At 26.4% G+C, this 20,088-nt stretch overlaps 1 protein-coding gene across 3 annotated transcripts in view; it reads right to left on the reverse strand.

Annotated features, from left to right (window-relative positions):
* Nucleotides 1-3,532: 3,532 nt before the first annotated feature.
* Nucleotides 3,533-20,088, reverse strand: part of LOC111618337 (RIMS-binding protein 2-like) — a 47,490-nt gene continuing 30,934 nt past the window's right edge. Inside the window, exons 14-21 of one of the 3 annotated variants that reach the window (XM_023359838.1) lie at nt 19,840-20,016; nt 19,620-19,756; nt 16,082-16,301; nt 15,609-15,967; nt 14,753-14,912; nt 13,638-13,735; nt 12,857-13,030; nt 3,533-6,216 (exon numbers count right to left, since the gene is read on the reverse strand). In XM_023359838.1, coding sequence (XP_023215606.1) covers nt 5,887-6,216; nt 12,857-13,030; nt 13,638-13,735; nt 14,753-14,912; nt 15,609-15,967; nt 16,082-16,301; nt 19,620-19,756; nt 19,840-20,016 — 1,655 coding nt within the window. In that variant the 3' untranslated portion in view covers nt 3,533-5,886. Of the gene's footprint in view, nt 6,217-12,803; nt 13,031-13,637; nt 13,736-14,752; nt 14,913-15,608; nt 15,968-16,081; nt 16,302-19,619; nt 19,757-19,839; nt 20,017-20,088 lie in introns of all 3 variants that reach the window. The other 2 variants (XM_023359839.1, XM_023359840.1) reach the window with 2 other exon arrangements.

Here is a 20,088-nt window from a genome sequence, read left to right on the forward strand (position 1 = left end):
AAGAATCATCCATAAATTACAATGCTATTTTTATACTTTTCAGTTACTATCCTGTCCCCCATAATGCTTTGTAACACTCTCACGCATACCCAACCCAAAATTACATAATGCATATTAGTGTTTGAATACTATTGATAGAAATACCTGTCAATACTCTTATGCACATCAATAGTATCAATACTATCTGATTTACTATTGATTGCTAACCATCAATGTAAAGTGGACATCAAATAAAGACATAGCAAACAATCAGATTTATTTAATTACTTTTTCTTTACACTGTATAAGTTAGGTACAAGTACATTACTGATACATTTTGGTGAGGTAGTTTTTATCTTGGTTTTAATTCTTGTATAAATTGCACAAATCCTTATTCTGAAAAACAGAATACAGTCATGAATCACATGCAATGAATATTGCCAATATTTTAGTATATTAGTTTCCCTTTTGCTATTGATATTGAAAATATCTTGATCACTGGTGAAATATTGACTTACTTTTCATCATGGAAGTGACCGCTGACACCTCCATGATGAGTTTTCTAATCTCGAGCTTTAGATGTTGACATTGAGTCGTCATTATTGTTAATAAAAATTTTTCTAAATTCAACAGGATGTAAATGTTTTATTTAATCCCTTAAATTTTATTTGTTTCCTGATGTTTTATGCTTTTTACATAAAATACATTTTGCAAGTTGTTTGTCTTTCTATATCAATTTGGAAATACTTCCAAATATTAGATTTTTTTTCTGATGGACATTTCACAATTAAAGATAACAGAAATATTGTATTCAATGACAGTACTGCGAATAACACGGCTAATGGTTAAACTAGAAAGAATATATGCAGCTTTACTCAAAAGTAAAAATATTAAAAATTTTTAAAACTAATTTTAAAATATGATGATAAAAATAAATATTAGTTTCACGTGAAAAGTATGATAGAAAATTCAATTGATATTTTTAAAACATCAATAGAACCAATAGTGCTATCGATAGTATCTGAGCACTAATGCATATATTTGATCAATCTCCCTTAATTGTATTAAGGAATAATAAGCAGCTTGGAGTTCCAAATATTATGCTATTTTATTAATTACATGTATAATGTCCAAAGCAGTGACATAATAGTATGGCTTACTATCCAATGCTTCAGAAACAAAAATGAATCATTCTATTATCCAATTATCCAAAGGTCGAGACCCTAGCATTATGTAACATTTTTGTAAACATCCCCATTCTGTAATGCATTGTAATGATTATATTTATATCCACCCACTCATATCTGCATTTCATAATTTATGCTACCAAGAAACACTATATAGGATCAATTACGGTCGACTATTGAACACAATGTTTATCACCCTCAGATTTTATATCATTAGATTGGGGACCACATTGAACAGTATCCCTTGCATCACTAAGGTCTTTCTCTATACAACATGTTTAATGTCTATATGATCAGTGTCTTGTACTGATAAAATGTTTATTGCTCGTATAGCCAAAAATGCCATAGTGGTGAGTTTTGGTACTAATATTTTTTATGGAAATATCTTCCATATGTTCTGAAATTTCACTATGTCAAACTTGTTTTCATTTGAATTTGTTAATATTTCTCTAGACAGTATTGAACACAAGTACTTTAATTACAATCACCTGGTATTTGGGACATGGGACAGATGTAATGATGGTTATTATTAATTTAATTTATTAAACTAAACTTGAGTTTAAATAAATAACTCAAGTTTAGTTTAATACCTTCATAATCAAACTTAAAATTTTTATTTTGGATGTTTGTAATTATGTAAACAATTCCACAATTTAATAGATCAAGCTAATTTATATTTTTCAATGGAATTTCATATAGTTCATATATGATATTTCTTATTTTAATCTTATTTTAATATATTAAATTTATACTAAAGAATTTCTGTGTTGTTTATTATCAATAAAATGTCAAATGTAATTGGCATACAAAAATCATAGAATTAAAAATAAATGTGATTTATTATTTATTTTTAAATCTTACTCATTTCATTATTTATATAATGAAATTTCATTATATCTGCATTTCATAATAAACCTGATGCAAGATGCTCATGAGATCCCATGAAAGGTGTTGGTTGCTATAGACATCAGGATTACAATAAATGGATAGTCATAATTAAAGAGCAGGTGTTCAGAGCTCTCTGTAGAAAGAATTATTGGACAAATCTCTGTCAAATTTGCTATCAATCTTCGAAAAAATTTTACTTCAAAATTCAACTGATAGGGCAAAATTTGGCACAACTGTCCATTTTATAATGAATTTTGGAGTTAAGAAACAAATTTCAATAATTTTATTTCAATTGCAGATGTGAAGAAGAGTTCAACAAGTAAGCACATTCAGGCAAAGTGAGCACTGCAACTGTTCATCTGTTGAAGAATTATTATGATTTTGCAATTCATTACAAAACTTGCAATATGCACATTAAGGGGACAGCAGTGCCAAATTCCTCCCTAGTGGCTGAATTTTGAAGTAAAATATTTCCTGAAAATCAAAACCACATATTCAGGACATTATGTATACCAAATTTGTTTGAGATTTGTTCAACAGTTCTTTCTAGTGAGAGCTGATTGCTTACTCTAATTATGATCAACCTGTACATTTTGTATATTATGTATGTTCAATCTCAAAAAAAAAGAGCATAAAAAAATTACAAATTGAAGAAGTCAATAACAATACATTTTTCTAACAAATGAAAATGTAACTCTTGTAATAAATAATTTATTTATTTATTTTTTTTAATTTAAATTGAAATTGTGATCTTGCTATTTCTTATATTAGTAAGTAAAACATATTTTATAATTGGGCTTTCCTACGTTTTTGCTAGCAAACACTTGAATTACTGTATATAATGAAGTCCAATTAACTAGTTATTAGTGTTTCATTGGCCAGAATTCCCAAACTATTGAAGCAATTTTGGCAAATAGTTGATCTCAAAATATTTTTTGATTCTTGCCAGTATGCTGAATGATCTTTCTGCTTGAGCTACAGTTATTGATACTGTGTGAAATATTCTTAGAAAAGTGCAAATCTTTTTCTAATTTTGTGTCTTTTTTTCAGGCAAACTTGTGTGTGATATACAGTTTGTAACTTCTTAGTATCAAGTTTGCACTCAATGAAAATATCATTATAGTTTTCTCTGATATCTCTTAAATTTGATATTGCTCATGTAATTAATTATTTATTTTCATAAAAATATAATAACCTTACAGCCAGATCCAAAAAATTGTAATTATTCTCCTTTTATTCATTCTTGTTGGGCTTGACAATTCTGGCTGAATGAATAAATGCAAATTATAGAAAATCTCTTAGTCAGATAATAATTTTTGCACAATAAAATTGATGTAATGAGAAACTTAACCATTAAACTTATTTAAATTAATTTAAAATTTGAAGTGTAATTACTTCTGTTGATGTTTAAACCTAAGATTTTTGTTCATATAAATTTCTGTGTTATATAAGTAAATAACAATAACATGCCACTCAACAAAGAATCATCATCACCATTTAATTAAAATATCAAATAAATTGGATTATACAAGCTTTTTAATTTTAAATTTTGCTAATTCTTATCTGAAATAGGTTGGAATTTAGATCTCTCCTGTAAAACATATATACAATATATAATACAAACATTCTGAATAGGTAAAAAATAAGTAATTCCAAAAATCATACCAAGATATGAAAAAGTTTGATTTGGAATTCATGAAACAAATAGTTTTAGTTGCATCAATAACATTTTCTGTGGCTATAAGTACAAAAAAATAGGAAGATTTTTCTTTCTGTTATAATGATGATGCAATAACAAGAACATAAAAGCATTTACAAAGCATCATTTCTTTTTATAAATATCAAAAAATATAACAATTCATTTATGTGAGAAAATGCATTGTTATTTATTATCCATAAATCGAAATCAATATCTTCATAAAACAAAGAAAATAACATCGTTCTAATTTTGATTGGTCCGCAGAACATTTGGCAACAATCAACATTGTGAAACAGTGCAACTGAAGGCACCTACAGTTTGCTTTATTATTATTATTATTATTATATTTAAAATAATTAATTTTACTAGACAAAATTTAACAATACAAACAACATTCATTCTAATAACAGAAATTTATACATACTACTAATTAATAATGAAGCCAACTATGATTTTTCAATGCATTCTTCTATTTACATCAAATTATTAGTCCAAATATATTCTTATCTAAGCTGAATTACTCGCTAGATCTCTACAGATCACTTACGGGTTTTTAAAACTATGGAAATAAAATATTAAACTTTGAAGATTTTTAAAACTTTTAACAAGAACATCTCAAAAATGTAAACAAATTTTATTTAGAGATCACGACCATAAAATTTTTAGTTTTTTTTTATAATTTGTTCAATCTAAAGCAACTATATAAACTTTTTTAATAACTTGCATAATATATTTGGACATTGAGCATGAAGATAAATTAGACCAAATATTATGCATTTATAAAGATTCTATTCTAATTCTATAATCAAGCAAAATTTAATCATTTATTTTTTATATGTGTGTTATGTATTTGTGTGTGTATATGAATGTATTCATGTTTTTATGTATGTATTTGTAAATGTATGTATCGTGATGTGTATGTATCTGTATGTTTGTATACATATATATATTATATATATTGTGTGTATGTATGTGTACATTTTATATATATATATATTTATATACTCATATACAACAGTCAAAATTTTTATCCTCTCTCAAGATAAATTTGGCAGCACTTAGAGATGTGAACAATCTATGGCTTTACTATTACCCGAGATCATTGGAAAATTTCCAATATTGCCTGTTATAAATCTCTATGATGCTACTTGTTTAGTTTTTTTAATGATTAAAATAAAGAATACGGAAACTTAAAATGTCGAATCGAAAGAATGGATAATTACCAGGTCATTATGTAAAATTTTTCTACAGTTTAATATTTATTTTATCTGTCTTATTTTATATATATTTTCTTAAATAAATAAACATAATAGGGTTTTTAATTTGAAAAATCATAAAATGTTTTCAAAAAAGCAAAGCAGTACTATAACAAGCATCAGTTGAAAAACACTGATGTGACATTTCTTATACTGTATATTATATATATCAGAAATGTAAATCCTTAACAAGTATAGAATCATTTATGCAATAATACAAGGAAAGATCACATTTGGATAATCACAAAGATATGTATTATTTCTTTTAAATACATACGAATGGGGAAAATAAATCATTGCTATATTTTAAAGAGCATTTTCTTTATTTTCTAATAAATTTATTACTGTTATAAATAGTATAAGATGAAATTTATTTTCTTTATGTAAAGATGAAGGTGGATACAACTTATAAGGCATAGAATTGACTTAGATGCAATTCTAATATTTTAAAAATAATAATGATAACAGATAAGTTTTTATGACGACAGGATATCGACATGTGTGATGCAGTTGTGCTACTAGTGCCTAAATCTGTCGACACAAAAACTTTTACTGAAATTTTTACAATTTATACATACATTTTTTAAACTAACAGAAAAAAAAAGGACTAGAATACTGAGTCAGGCACATTTTGGCAACATCTGTGCACATACTCCACATTCCTATTTACTACATTACTTTGGCAGTGTAGTTTGTGGAATTATCTATACTACCAACATTATTTTGTTCCCAGGTCAAAACTTTCAAGCATTAAAACTGTGCTTAGTGATCTGTGATAACACATTGTATTGTATTATAAATAACACATAACGCCATCGACAAATACATACATCAGATTACTAAAACCTGGAAGACATAAAATACATAAATATCAACCTTACATCTTAGGTACTTTTTTTAATAGCGACGACACAAATGTTTGTCCTTTCTTAACTATCGAATCCAGACTAGGTTGTTGGTCTTTAATATCCTTGATATCTGGATATGGAATGTTTAAGGAAAATTTACCAGTGACGTTGGTGGTGGTGGTGGTGGTGGTGGTTTGTTGTGACTGACTTGTAGTCACCGGCATTGTCATAGTCACTGATGTTGTAGTTGGCGGACCAGTGGTCGGATTGGCTAGCGGGCTCTGTGGTAAAGGAGTTCTTGACTGAATCGGTAGTTTTGTAGATATCTTTCTCGTTCTCTGAACTGACTGGTGACGATTCTAAACAAGAACGAATTCTCATAAGTATATTTTCATTTTTAAATTTTCTAATTACAATCATGCAGAATTTTAAAACATTGAATGTGTTCATTCAAATGCTCAATATTCAATAAAAGTGAATATCTCTTTCTTTCAAATAAGCATTCTCAAGTATAAATATAATTTATTTACAAAATACCATGCAGATATTAAATTATTAATCAGATATCTATTGAAATATACCCAATATTCCAATTTAATTCATTCCTAATTTCATGCAGGATTGTGAATATAAATTTATTACTGTTATATAATTTCAAAGAATAAAAAGTGAATGAATAAATCAGTTTAATAAATTATTTTCCTACTAGTTTAATTTCTAAATATTTAGTGAATGAATTATAAATTTAACTTAATCAACTTCCAGTGAGATTAAAAATTATTTATTTTTTCAAGCTGAATATTCTTAATTTCAACAAAGAATACTTAAACTGTTAAAAGTTGAAATTTATATTTCATCCACAACATTGAGAAAATAGATAAAATATTATATAGATTAGAATAAACAATGTATGGACATGTTACACAATATATTGCACAAGTAAAAAATGAGGACAAAATTTTAAGAAAGAGCAATAAATAATTGATATTAGATTTTAAATTAAAAGATAGACAGACAGACAATAATTCTAACATTCACATGCAAGTTAGTAAAAGAAAAAAATGATTTTTTTTCAGAAATAATTCATGCTTTTGATAAAGAAAAAACTGAGTAAAAAAAACTCAGAATTCTTCACAATTTACCTGCAAAGGAAGAATTTAGCCATTTAAATACAGACGAGATGGAGCATGCAGCATCAGGTTTCTGAGATAAATTACATCACATAAGCACAAAGGAACAGGACATCACAAAACTTGATCTCACCATATTAAATTAAGAAGTGAGACTGCTCAGATTTTTTTTGTTGTTATCAATATATACATATATTAATTGTATATAACAACATGAGACCAAAATAGAAATATCATTTATATGCAAACTGTAGATTTGAATGAGAGTCGTGTCTCGAATAAAATTTTTTAAATTCATACTTTATCACATATAAAACAATAATCTCAAATATAAACAATGAAAAGTGTAAAAATTAAAAATATTAGTAACTTAGAAATTATCCTTAATTTCTTGTAATCAAAGTATTTTAATAATAATTAAGTTTTTGTTTTTCCTTCTACAATTTTTGTTTGTTAAAACTGTTAAGAGAAAAAAAGAGAATGCTCCATTTATTATACTGTAATTTTTATATATAGACTACTAATATATTATCAATATACAAAACATAATAAAAAAAACAAATATATTCTGTGTATATCATAAAGCATATTAAAGAATAAAAGCAAACAATATTTAATAAAAGGTCAGTAAAACTGGAAAACAGTATATATTTTTAACTCTATCTCTCCTGTGGGCATTAAGAAGGCCATTTCTCATATTCATTCGAGATTTGGCCATGCACACAATGGAAGCATCTGGGTAGCAAGGGATGAGACCCTAAATATCTGGGATAAACTGCCCAGGGAAAATTCCCATGGTTTTTTGACTGCCCAGATTGGATCCCAGGCCCCCAGAGCAGTAGGTGAATGCTTTAGCCACCTCAGCCATACAGCCATCACCTGAAAATGATTTCTAATAAAAATATAATTTCAAATCATCTGAAAATGACATGAACAAATATCAATTGGCAAGACATGTATTTAGCATTTTTAAAATGTTTTTAGTTTATAAGTAATGAATACATGATATGGTTTGTGGTAGATATCAAATATTCATTAAATATTTATGTATAAATATTATCTTCACATATATCTTTTAATCGATAAGTCAAGTGATGTTTTTACTAGTAAAATATTGGATACAAGTAGTAATAACAATTGCTTTACTAAAATTAATGAAGCATATAATGTAACTGTTACAATCTTAGAAAATTAAAGAATAAAATTTTAAAATATCCTGACAAAAATTTTATATTTCTAATGGATACTTTAAAATGTTAGTCTTTATTTTTACAAGTAAATAATAACTGTTCTGTCTTAATAGTTTAGATTATCAGTCTGAACTATTCCATTATGAAATTGATAATGAAATAACTAGTGATCTGAAAATATCCAATAAATAATTAAATCTGTACTCAAGTAACAGACACTAGTGTCTTTAACAATATGACAAAAATGAAATAAATAAATAGCTTTATTACAGAGTGTCTTTTGTTAATCTTCTTATTGGGGCTACATGTCTAACTTATTTAAGATTGATTAGGATTTTTTTCTTGCAAACTATTTCCATGGCACAAATAATGAATTGTCACTTATTTTTATAAATTATGTCTTTTATGAGACTTTTTCGATATGCTTTATTTAATATCTTGACTTTTTATAATTATAGTGTTACCTTGGGGCTCAAGTTCAATTTGTTCCTATAAGGTGTTCGAATGCCAGAAAGTTCAAGTTCTGGAGCAATTTTTTCCATAAGGAATAAAGTAGAATGAATACATCTATTCCCAAATCTCAAAAATGCCCATTTTAATTCCAAAAAAACATAATTTAAGCTAAAATAACACAAGTAAATACCCTGATTAATGCATAAAACAATAGAAAAAACTAATAGATTAAGTAAATATCAATGAGTTATTTTTATACCTCAATTGTCACTCTTTCAATCTTTCTCTAAGGTTCTGTAGCTTTAACACTTTTCTTATGCACAATGATAAATGCTTAGAGATATTATTTAAAAAAACAAGCTTTGAGTAAAAAAACAAGTTATGCAAAGATGCTTTTGGATTGACTGCAGGAAATGGTGATAAATCCAAATTTCATTACCAGTCACCACAGTGTACTGCTTGACAATTTCAAATAGAAAGTTTTAGACCAGGGGTGTCCAACCCGCGGCCTGCGGGCTGCATGCGGCCCAAGGCAAGTTCCAATGCGGCCCAATAAACGTGTAAACAAAACCGACAAATGTTTTAATTTTTTTATTATTTATTTATTTCAACAGAATAAACTCAACAAAAGTTTCACAAAGCCATAAACCTTTATTCATATTTTATTTTTGAGTGGAAAGAAAATATTTTCAAATACTTGGAGATGTGTGAATGCGGAAGGATTACTAAATAAAGCTGGAGTTGTGACTCAAAGGATTATAGACCCAAATTTGGGAAAAGGAGGGAAAGATGAGAAAGGACAAAAGATGTAGTAGTGAGAAACGTTAAATAGATCTTCTGTTAAGCAAATATGGACCCGTAATTTTTCAACCTTTTTCACTTCTTTATCTTTTGTCCTTTGCCTCTTTTTCCCCGCACTTGGGTCTATAATCCTTTGATTCACAACTCCAGCTTTATTTAGTATTTCTTCCAACGTTGCAAGATTTGGCTACATTGGGCCAAATGTGGCTACTTTTTTTTGTTTGACGTAAAAAATATCATTTGGCGCTTTGGCTACTTTTTCGGCTACATATTATTTATAATTATATTAATTGAATAAAAATGCACTTTAAAATGGTGTTTCGTCGCTTTTTATTAATTAGAGACCCAAATAAAACAAATATTTGTGTTTTTCAAATAAATTTTCTTTAGTCTCTTTTATAATAAATGAATTTATCTATTTCTAAGTAAAAATTGAAAGTGTCTGTAGAAGTAATTTTTTAAAATATCCTTTTTTCTTGATAAAGTTTTAATACTTATTATTATAATCTAGACATGTTAATTTTTAAATATACTTGTATATTGGGCCACAAGTATATATTATATATACTTGTGGCCCAAAACTCCTTGACTTTTTCCAATGCGGCCCAGAGAAACAAAAAGGTTGGACACCCCTGTTTTAGACCATCTTCCACATAGTCCAAACTTTGTTCCCAGTGATTTCCACTTGTTTGCAGGTGAAGAAACATCTGGATAGAAAAAAGTTTGGCAACAACAACTGGGTGAAAGAAAATGTCATGACATGGTTCAAAGGACTGGCAGCAAACTTCTAGGGATACATAAAAAAATGCTAGTTCCCAGACTTAACAAGTGCTTAGACAATAGGAGTGACTATATAAAAAATTAAAGATATATGTATTAAGTAATTCACAGTTAAAAAATGTCTAAATAAATATTTCTTAACAAAGTTAAAACCTTTTATCTTTACAATTTCCAAAACTCCTTGTAACTCATTAATTCTATGGTCTGAAGTCTGAACTATAACAGAACTCAAGGGGAGAGCGAAAGAGAGAAAAGAGTCATTTTTTGTTATACAGAAATTTTTAATAGATCCCAGATGAAAGTAACTAGTAATATTGAGGTAAAATATATCCAGTATTAAATCAAATCTTAAGTCACAGTCATATATTAAGAAATGGATATATAGAATCAATATAACAGACAGAATTTGCAGATAATTTCTCATATATGATATCATCAATAAAAGAGGTAATTCATTTATCATGCTATGGAAATGATTTACAATAAAAAGTCCCAATCTTCACACAATACAGTAATTAAGGCTGTAGCCCTGATAAAAAAAAAAAAAAAAAGATATTCTATAAAATGTTATAGTTATCCCTGTATAACACAGTAGTTAGGTTCTGGAAAAATGCAGTGTTATGCAAATCTTTGCTATACAAAATAAAGCACTAGTACAAAACATAGAGTTAGTTCCAAAGTTAGCAAAACTAGTCTTTTTCATAATTATGAGAAATATGTTTGTTAAAGCAATCAATAATTAACTAACAATCACAATCAAAAGTATTTCACATTAATAGTAATTTCGTTTTGCTGCTAAACACTGTTAAATGCAGACGGTTTGTTTTTGGCAAAATATTGTCATCTTTCAAGCTTTCCTGTTGATCTTAATCAACAGGAAACCTTGGTTTTTCTCTACTTTTTTCATAAAATCTGATATTTCATTTGTTTGTATTTACTAAGAGATCTTTTAAAAATTTAATATTTTTGTGCAGTAACTTTTAATTTAATCCATAAAAACAAAACACAGCAATAGTCTTTCAGGTTCATTTAGAGCACTATCACCAATGACAGCAACACTTAGTTTATAGGAAAGCTAGAATAAGAAGCTATGACAAGGAAGAAGAAATATTATACAATCAGTTCTCATTACAGAAAACCCAGCAAAAGACAAAACAACATTGAAAATTTCAACATTCTAAAATCCACGGGCAAATAAGAGACAGCATGTGTGCTTGCTTGAATAAAAATATATCAAATGACAATGTTTACTCTGAAAACTTATGATGTTTTATACAGGGATGTCTCCAATTCTCAAACCATGTTAGAATCAAACCATGTTGTAGGAATGCCATGTTGTATGAGGAATATTTGTATTCAGTTTTTTTTATGCATTTTGTTTTTATTCCATTACCACAATGTTACATCATCATCTATAATGATGATGTAACATTGTGGTAATGGAATAAAAAATATTTGAAAACTAAAACTGTCTATTCAAAATGATTTAATAGTGATAATTAAGTTTGTTCTTAATATGAATTTTGGTACCTGAAATATGTTTAGTGACTGTTTATATAAGATATTTTTTTCCCAATAAAATCTCAAAGTTCTTATTTTATTTATTAATCAAGATTTTTTTCTAAAAATAGAATTTATTGTTTTTAGAATAAATTTTTACTCTCTCATGGAATATAAATTCATCTAGCTTCAAAACATTTTCATTTTATTTTTAATACAAGTTAATCTGATATTCATTATAAAGCTAAAAGGATTAATTTACATTAAAAACAGAATGAAAAGTTTTTCAAATCTAGATAGATTTCTTTAAAGATGTAAAATTTTGAAAATAGCATAAATGATTTTGAAATGGCATGAAATTATCTAGCAAACACCATACATTATACATATTATATATGTTGTATATCTTTATAACAAGAGTAACATTTTATTTAATTTTTTTAATATTAAAATATATTTTTGTTTCTAATTTCTTCAATTAATAGCATGTCTTTCTGTAAAAACTTAATTTACATTACAAAATCTAGCAGTAACTTACAGAATATTTATATATCTCAGTATAACTGTCAATTATATTTGTTTATGTTCACAAAAATCAAATAAATAAAATTTCCACATTCAATACTTTAAATATGAATTTTTTCAATAATGAAATAAATTTTAGAAATTCTATTGTAATTATAAAAATATAAAAAGATCTATTGCTAATATTCTCTAAAATCTCCAAAACTAATAGCTACAAATTATCATTGTAAATCACAAAATAATTATTTCAGATAATAAATTTTCAAATTAAATTAGAACTTAAGTCAAAGAGAATAGGAAAAATAAAAAAAATCATTATAACATAAATTATAAATTATTATGTACAGTACATATAAAATTATTAAGTTAATATGATTAATATTAAAATTTTTTATCTAAGATTAATATATATTTGTATAAAATATTCATTAATAACTAGAGCAGCCGACAGATATTAGTTTAGACAGATCACAGGGAGACAGTGACATGCACTTGAAAGACACTTGACGGGACTAGAGTGTGCGAATACAAAGCTTATTATTAAAACGTTGTTATCTACATTTGAACCTTAGAAACATGATTTGTTGAGTGCTCCATCTCTGACCTTTTGTTGGACTCACATTCCCTTCATCTGGAGCAATCATTGTTTTATCTAGATAATGTGATGGTGTTTCTGCTAGGAAGTTTGATGGCACAAGTCCTCGAACACCATTCAGTTCTCCCATATAAAATCCATCTTCATCCATTTCTCCATAAATGAAGATTATATCACCAGTATTAAATGCCAGTTCAATCTGAAAATAGATATATTATAAACAATATATTATATATAAATTATATTTTAGATATATTATAAACAATATATATTTGGGGAAATGAAATGAAGTTACATTGTAAGTTCATTATGCAAAGATATTATCTCTTTTCTAACAGTTTTCTTTGGGGTATACTTATGCTGCTGTGGGTTATCCACACAAAACTATGGTAAACATTTTAAACATTACTAGATTTGGATTTGTTATCCTGTTTATAAAACAGGATAACAAATCTAGAAATGTTTGAGACATCAATCAGTAAAGTAAGTTGTTTAAAAATAATGCATATTATGTTTAACCAATACTTATTATTTTTACATCCTACTTACAATGCCAAACTATGAATCATTAAAATAAGTAAATAGTAACATATACACATTTATACATACATAGAAAAAGTTAATAATTTAGAAAAATGTTTTGAGCAGAGTAAAATACTGATTCTTAATAAAATCTATACCATAAATATATTTAATAAATTTAGAAATTTTATAAATTAAATTAAAATTTTTTTAATATTAGATTTCCTCTAGAAATAATTTCATTAAGAAAAGTATGAATGTCAAAGAAACTGAAAAAATCATACCTCTGCATCAACATTTGGGGACAATTCTTGTGGATCATAATCATACAAAGCTACCATTTTTCGAACAGCTAGATGTGCCCATGGATCGGATCTATTTTCTGTAACAATAGAATTATAATTGATAAAAGAAATCACATTAGCAATTTACAAACTAATACAGGCATTCCTTGTTTAATATCTATTAACTCTTGAAAATCAGATGTTCTGTGGAAAAGTATTAATAGGGTGTATATTTCCCATTATTTTAAAGGAAAAAATTATAATTTATAACAATCAACTCAAAACTCCAAACCAGTTTCCAAAAACACAATACAATACTTATACATGTATAAATAAAAACATTGTAGCATGTTATATCTTGCTTATGCTACATATTAGCTAAATACAAGTATACCAAGAGGCTAGGTAATCAATGGTGGGCTATTCAATGGCATAGTTGCCATGCATTCCTTTCTTATGGACCTAATCTTATCTTGCTCCTATGAAAGACAGTAGCATAGTTTAAATTAAAAATATCATAAAGCATCTCAAAATTAGTACAAAACATTTTTTGATCAATTAAAATACTCAAAGGAGACATGACTGGACATATCAAAAAATGGGCATGGGAAACTGTGTGAGTCTTATTTTGCTATAGGAAGTGTTGTATAATATGGTACTAAGATTCATCATACATCTTCCAGTACTAGTTATATTCGAGATGCTCTTCCATTTCTTGACACTTAGGAAATGTGTCATGCACTTCAAAATGCCTATCTGAGATTCTAACATTCTAACCAACTAAATTTGGAATATAGTTTGAAACTTTTCTCTTATATTGTTTTACTAAAGCTATTGTATTGAATTTTTGAGTTGTAAATATAAATTTTTCCTGTATAAGCATCGGCAAAAACACATTGTGTTGAGAAATACATATGTTCTATAAAGTTTGTGTATTAAAAACCAAAAACCTTCTACTGAAAGAATATTAAGCAAGAGATATCTGTATTTTCTATTTATTTAATTTTTTTTTATCATTTTTCTTGTTGTATATTAAAGTATGTAATTTTTTAAATTCTTTTCTTTAATTAAAACTATATACTATTATTAAATTATGAGTTTACAAAATGACTGACCATGAATATCTGTTGAATGTATCGAATCAGGATTTAATAAATGCTGAGCAATATCTTTGTCTTCTAATTGCACTTCTGATACAAGATTACAAGGAACATAACCGATTCTTCCATTAATCTCACCCTTATAAAATCCATCACTGTCTCTTTCACCATAAACCTAAATAAATAAAATATATTATAAACCTTAAAAATAAAACCACAGATATTTTACACCTTGAAAAAATTAGTTCTATGAGAGATTAAAACTGTGACTTGTTCTGACTTCTTGAGATATTTAAACAACAAAAAGAAAATAAATTTTAACAAATTAAGAAATTTTATTTATTTTCACATTAGTGTTTTTGAGACAGGATGTTTTATCTTAACATGTTCATATATTCTAAATTCAAACATCCTTAAAATAGTTTTTGAAATAATTGTTTCAGGAACTGAAATAAATCATAAATTAGTTTTTGATATAACAAATTATAATTATAATATTTAAATACTTATTATTAAATTGAGAAAATAAAAAGATAAAACTGTAAACTCTGAATCTTATAAGATAATATATTGTGAATATATAGAAAACAATCTATTGCTAAAATAATAATATAAATGCCACTATTTGTAGCCAAAATGTTCCACACCCAGAAATCTGTAGATGAATTTTTTGTTTTGAATAAATAATAGATATTTCTGAAAAAAACCAACTTTTCAATTTCATGTAGATACTTGTAAGCAAATAAATAAATAAATATAGATATTATAAAACAAAAATATTTCTCAAAGATATTAATATAAAGACAATAAAAAGACCTAAATATCTATTTTACAACTCATAAATAAAATATATAAATGAAAAAATAATTACTTTAATAAGTTGTCCTTCTTGAAATGGCAATTCTTCAGAGGCAGCATCAGGATTTGGTGACATAGTTAAAGGGTTATAATCAAAGAGGCCAACAAACAATCGTATATCAGAATTCCGGATATCTCCATCTTGTTTCCACTTATTATAATAAGAAGATGGCATTAGACCTTTTTGTCTATAATATTCTTCTTCCTGACCTGGTGGCGGTAATCTTCGAAGTGGTGGTGTAGGAGAAGCAGCTCTCCCTTGAAGAGAATAATAGTTTGATCCTCTAGAATCTGAATAATGTCCTGTATCTAATTTTTTATTATAGTCACTTTGCATAGTACGTTTCATCAAATTTTTGTCTTGAGTAATTTCTGAAAAATGATATATTCCAATTTCTATTTCATCTTTCATATTTATTAATAAAATTTAATTAAAAATTTATTTAAATTATTTAAATTTTAAAAGTTATAAAATTTATTACTTACCAATGGAAGGAACTGTTCTATTTGAGTAGTGATCTTTATTTGAACTTAAATAATGTTGAGTGTCAGAAATACGATTAATATGTTCATCACGTTCATAATTATCTATATTTTTTCCATTGTAAATAGTATGGCTATTTTCTCTCCAATCTGATCTTACTGGATATGTATTAGATGAAACATTTGTCCATTTATTGGATGTAAACTGCTTTTGGTCTCCATACTAATTAAAATAAATTTAATAACTTTTAATTAATTTTTATAAATAAACATATCACATATTATTAATTATATAAAATATTATTTTATCAGAACATGTCACATTTAGTTTTTTGGTACAGTAGCTAATGCAATTAATTTCTTTATATTTAATAATTTTATCATTATAATAAAACAAAATCCTGTGGGAAAGTACCCCTTGCTAAAAAATAAAGTTTGAAAAAATAATTAATCACTTTAGCAACACAGTATTTTTCCCATAAATTTACTGAGCTTTAAATTGTTACTGCTTTAACCTACAAGTTAAAAATTTAAATTAAGAATAAAATTTTCTAAAAATTCAGGGTGGTCTTAAGATATCTTTAAAGGTCTAGAATAGGGTTTCTCAAACGGGATTCCGGAATCCCAGGATCCCGGTTGTTTTTTTAACCCGGGAAATATCCCGGGAAATTTTTCTTATCCCGGGAAATCCCGCAAATTTCTTAAAAATTCACTTTTTTTCTTATTTTGTGTTAAGGTTGAGGAATTTTGCAAATAGAAAGCATAATTAACTCATTCACTGTCAGAATACATTTGTATTTATTAATTTTAAACCTACCTATTAGTTTTTTTAAAATTTTGCTCGTTATAGCATGTCACAAATGGTCAATAATCAATATATAGCTTATTTGTGGCAGGACTATAAAAATTCTTTACTTGTCGGAACCTGTAATATCTGGAATAATTGTGCTTACGCTGTCTTGAGTTTTAACCATGCCCAGTAGCTTCAATAAATGCCTGACGCCAGATTGTGCAAATTGGGCAAGGATACAAACGAGTACAAAGTCTGCAAGTATGAAGTTTTTCTTCATAAACCTGATTATTAAAGCCAAATGAATTGCCGAATTATCGAGCTCTAAGCTTGATGCCGCTATTAAAGCAGCCAAGGTAGACAAATCAAGAATACTAGAGAGCGAAAGAAGTACTACAATCTCGAAAACGAACTCGAAATCTTCCAGGCTACAGGTGAAAAAACACATAATATCTGTCTTCTCTTAAATGCATTAAACACTATTCCAATCACATCAATTGAATCGGAAAGGGCATTCTCGGTGGCAAGACTTTTCATTACTAAAATAAGAATTAGAGTGAGTTATCGGAGTATTGACCATCTTTGCTTTTTAAAATCTTATAAAAGTTTGCAATATTTTGTATTATATTTTATTTAAAAAACGAAAATTACCTTCTAAATTAGAAGTTCATTTTTTTAATTTTTAACTCAATTCAAAACATTTTTTTTGTTGTTGTTGTATGCAGTTTCCAGCAAACTTTAATTAATTTTTTTCTATTTGTGAAAATTTCTACGTTATTTAAAGGTAATTTTTATTATAGGCCTATAGACCTAACACAGCATTATTAATATGATTTTGGAGGTTACAAAACTTTAAAATTACTTTAAAAAATGGAAAATAATTATATCATTTGATTTCAAGATATTTTGTATTCCTTAAAAATAATTAATTCTATCCCGGGATTTCCCGGGATCCCGGGAAACAGTTCACTTTTATCCCGGGATCCCGGGACAAGCAAAAGACCGGGAAATGAGAAAACCTAGTCTAGAAGTAAATTAATCTGTGGAACGTTATTAATAGTTTTTATCTTTTCAAAATCTTACGTTAATCATCAACAATCATAAATGAACTATCTGCTTATTTCAAATTGTAGGTTAACATTAAATTAAATATAGTAACAATTGTTTGAGAAAAATCAAATTTGAGAATTAAGATAAATTATTGTTACTTTTCCTTATTATAATAGTTAATTAAATCTTATTGTTGACAACTTTCGATAATATTTCCGATTCTTTTAAGTCTATCAAAACAAACTAATAAAATTTAATGCTCAAATCACTTAAATTTCATTTAAACAAAGAGTGAATGAAATTTAACCAATCTTTACCTGCTGAATGATAGATTCTCATTAAAACAAAAAAAAAAAAAAAAAAGCTAAGTCCTCATTAAGATTATTGATTCTGATGAGATATTTTTGGATTATTTTTCCCAAAACTTTATCTTAAAAAAAATTTAAGAAAATCTTAACCTCAAAAAAATATTAAAAAAAAAAAAAACCAGTGAAAGTATAAAAAAGAAATAGAAATCACCTTTTTCAACCGGGGTAGAAGAAAGAAAATCACAAGGAAAATATGAATAGAACGAAAGAAAGAATAAATTCTATAAACATTGTTTAATAAAGAGGAAAAAAACCAAACTAAAAACTTCACTTTGTATATATGATGAAGCTTTTTTATAATTGATTAAATCTTTTTATATAAATAGAACAATTTTTATTTTTATATCTTTTATCTTCCCTCCTTGTAATTATCAAGATAATTTTAAAACTCTATACTTTATATTTTAATTGTTGGCAGTTGCTTGTGTTCTTGTTATTTTATTTTTTTTTAGTGTTCTGATCAATTAACCTCTTAAGATCTAAATGAAAATTTTATCTTTCCTTATAAGATTGTAGTTTTCAGTTTTATTATCTGCAATGTTGATTTTTATTAAATAAGTGCTGAAAATCTCCAGACCATGTTTAAACTAATTATATTATTATTTTAATGATCTGTAAATTTATAAAATGAATAAATACTAAGAATACACATGTTCCCATCCTTTAAAGATTCTAATAATTAGTAAATTTTCAATAATATTAATTAAACTTTGATAGTTATCATTTTCATTTTCTACATTATTGACTTTTGAAAAAATTAATAATACAGAATTAAGCATTTTTTTAATTTGTAATGCTGATGTTATCTTTTTTTTTTCTGTACTATTTGTTCTTTCAAAAATCAACGAAAATGATAACATCAATATTACAAATTTAAAAAATTATACAAAGTAAACAAAATACAGATATTTTTAAATTATAGCGTTCATCTTCAGAAAATCAAATGAACATTGTAAAAAACAAGCATCATTCTTATAGTAAAATAATGATAACTATTACAGAACTTGAGAGAGAAAGTTTAAATAATATAAATGGAAAAGCCTGGTAAAAATTTTGTAACATAACATTGAAAAATTTTATATTATAAAAATCATTAACAAAAAATGTTGTAAAAAATAAAAATTATTTACTTTGTATTCCTATTTTATATTGTGTTTTTATCTTTATTTTTAGTTCTTTTTACTTCTATTTATTGTTGAGTTTTGTTCATTGTTTTACATATATAACTTTAATTGAGATCTTTGTTAACTGAAGGAAGGATCTTATTTGTCACATGATAGTAACTTGTAAATTTAAAATAAAAATAAAGACTTACTTGAGAAACAATACTTACAACATTTTTTAATAAATTATCAGGTATTAAACAAGGCATAGAATCTGTTGATAAATTAGTTCCTGACTTTGTCCTTACTGTCACTACTTTCTTTTTAAGTGATGCTATTTGTGATATATCAAGAATTGCATGATCTCCTGAAAATATTATTTATTATTTTTCATTTTAATGCTCCAGTTTTTAATGCATAAAAATTGAAAATGAAAACAAAAATAAATACCTGTTGGACTATCAACTTCAGTAACCATCTTTCCCCCTACAAAAACTGCATAGCCTGTAACTGGAGCACCATTGGAAGTTCCATTTGGATTGATTGTGACAGGTAGCCATGTTACCAATAACATGCAATCCTGAGGCCCAGCTTCTACTTGTATATCTACAGGTGGATCTGGTAAACCTAAAAAAAAAAAAAACAATTAAAAAACAAAAATCAGTATATAAATAATATATAAAAAGTTTGCAATATTTT

The sequence above is a fragment of the Centruroides sculpturatus genome, unplaced genomic scaffold, assembly GCF_000671375.1.
Source record: "Centruroides sculpturatus isolate CEXI.00-Female unplaced genomic scaffold, Cexi_2.0 scaffold92, whole genome shotgun sequence".
Taxonomy (NCBI): domain Eukaryota; kingdom Metazoa; phylum Arthropoda; class Arachnida; order Scorpiones; family Buthidae; genus Centruroides; species Centruroides sculpturatus.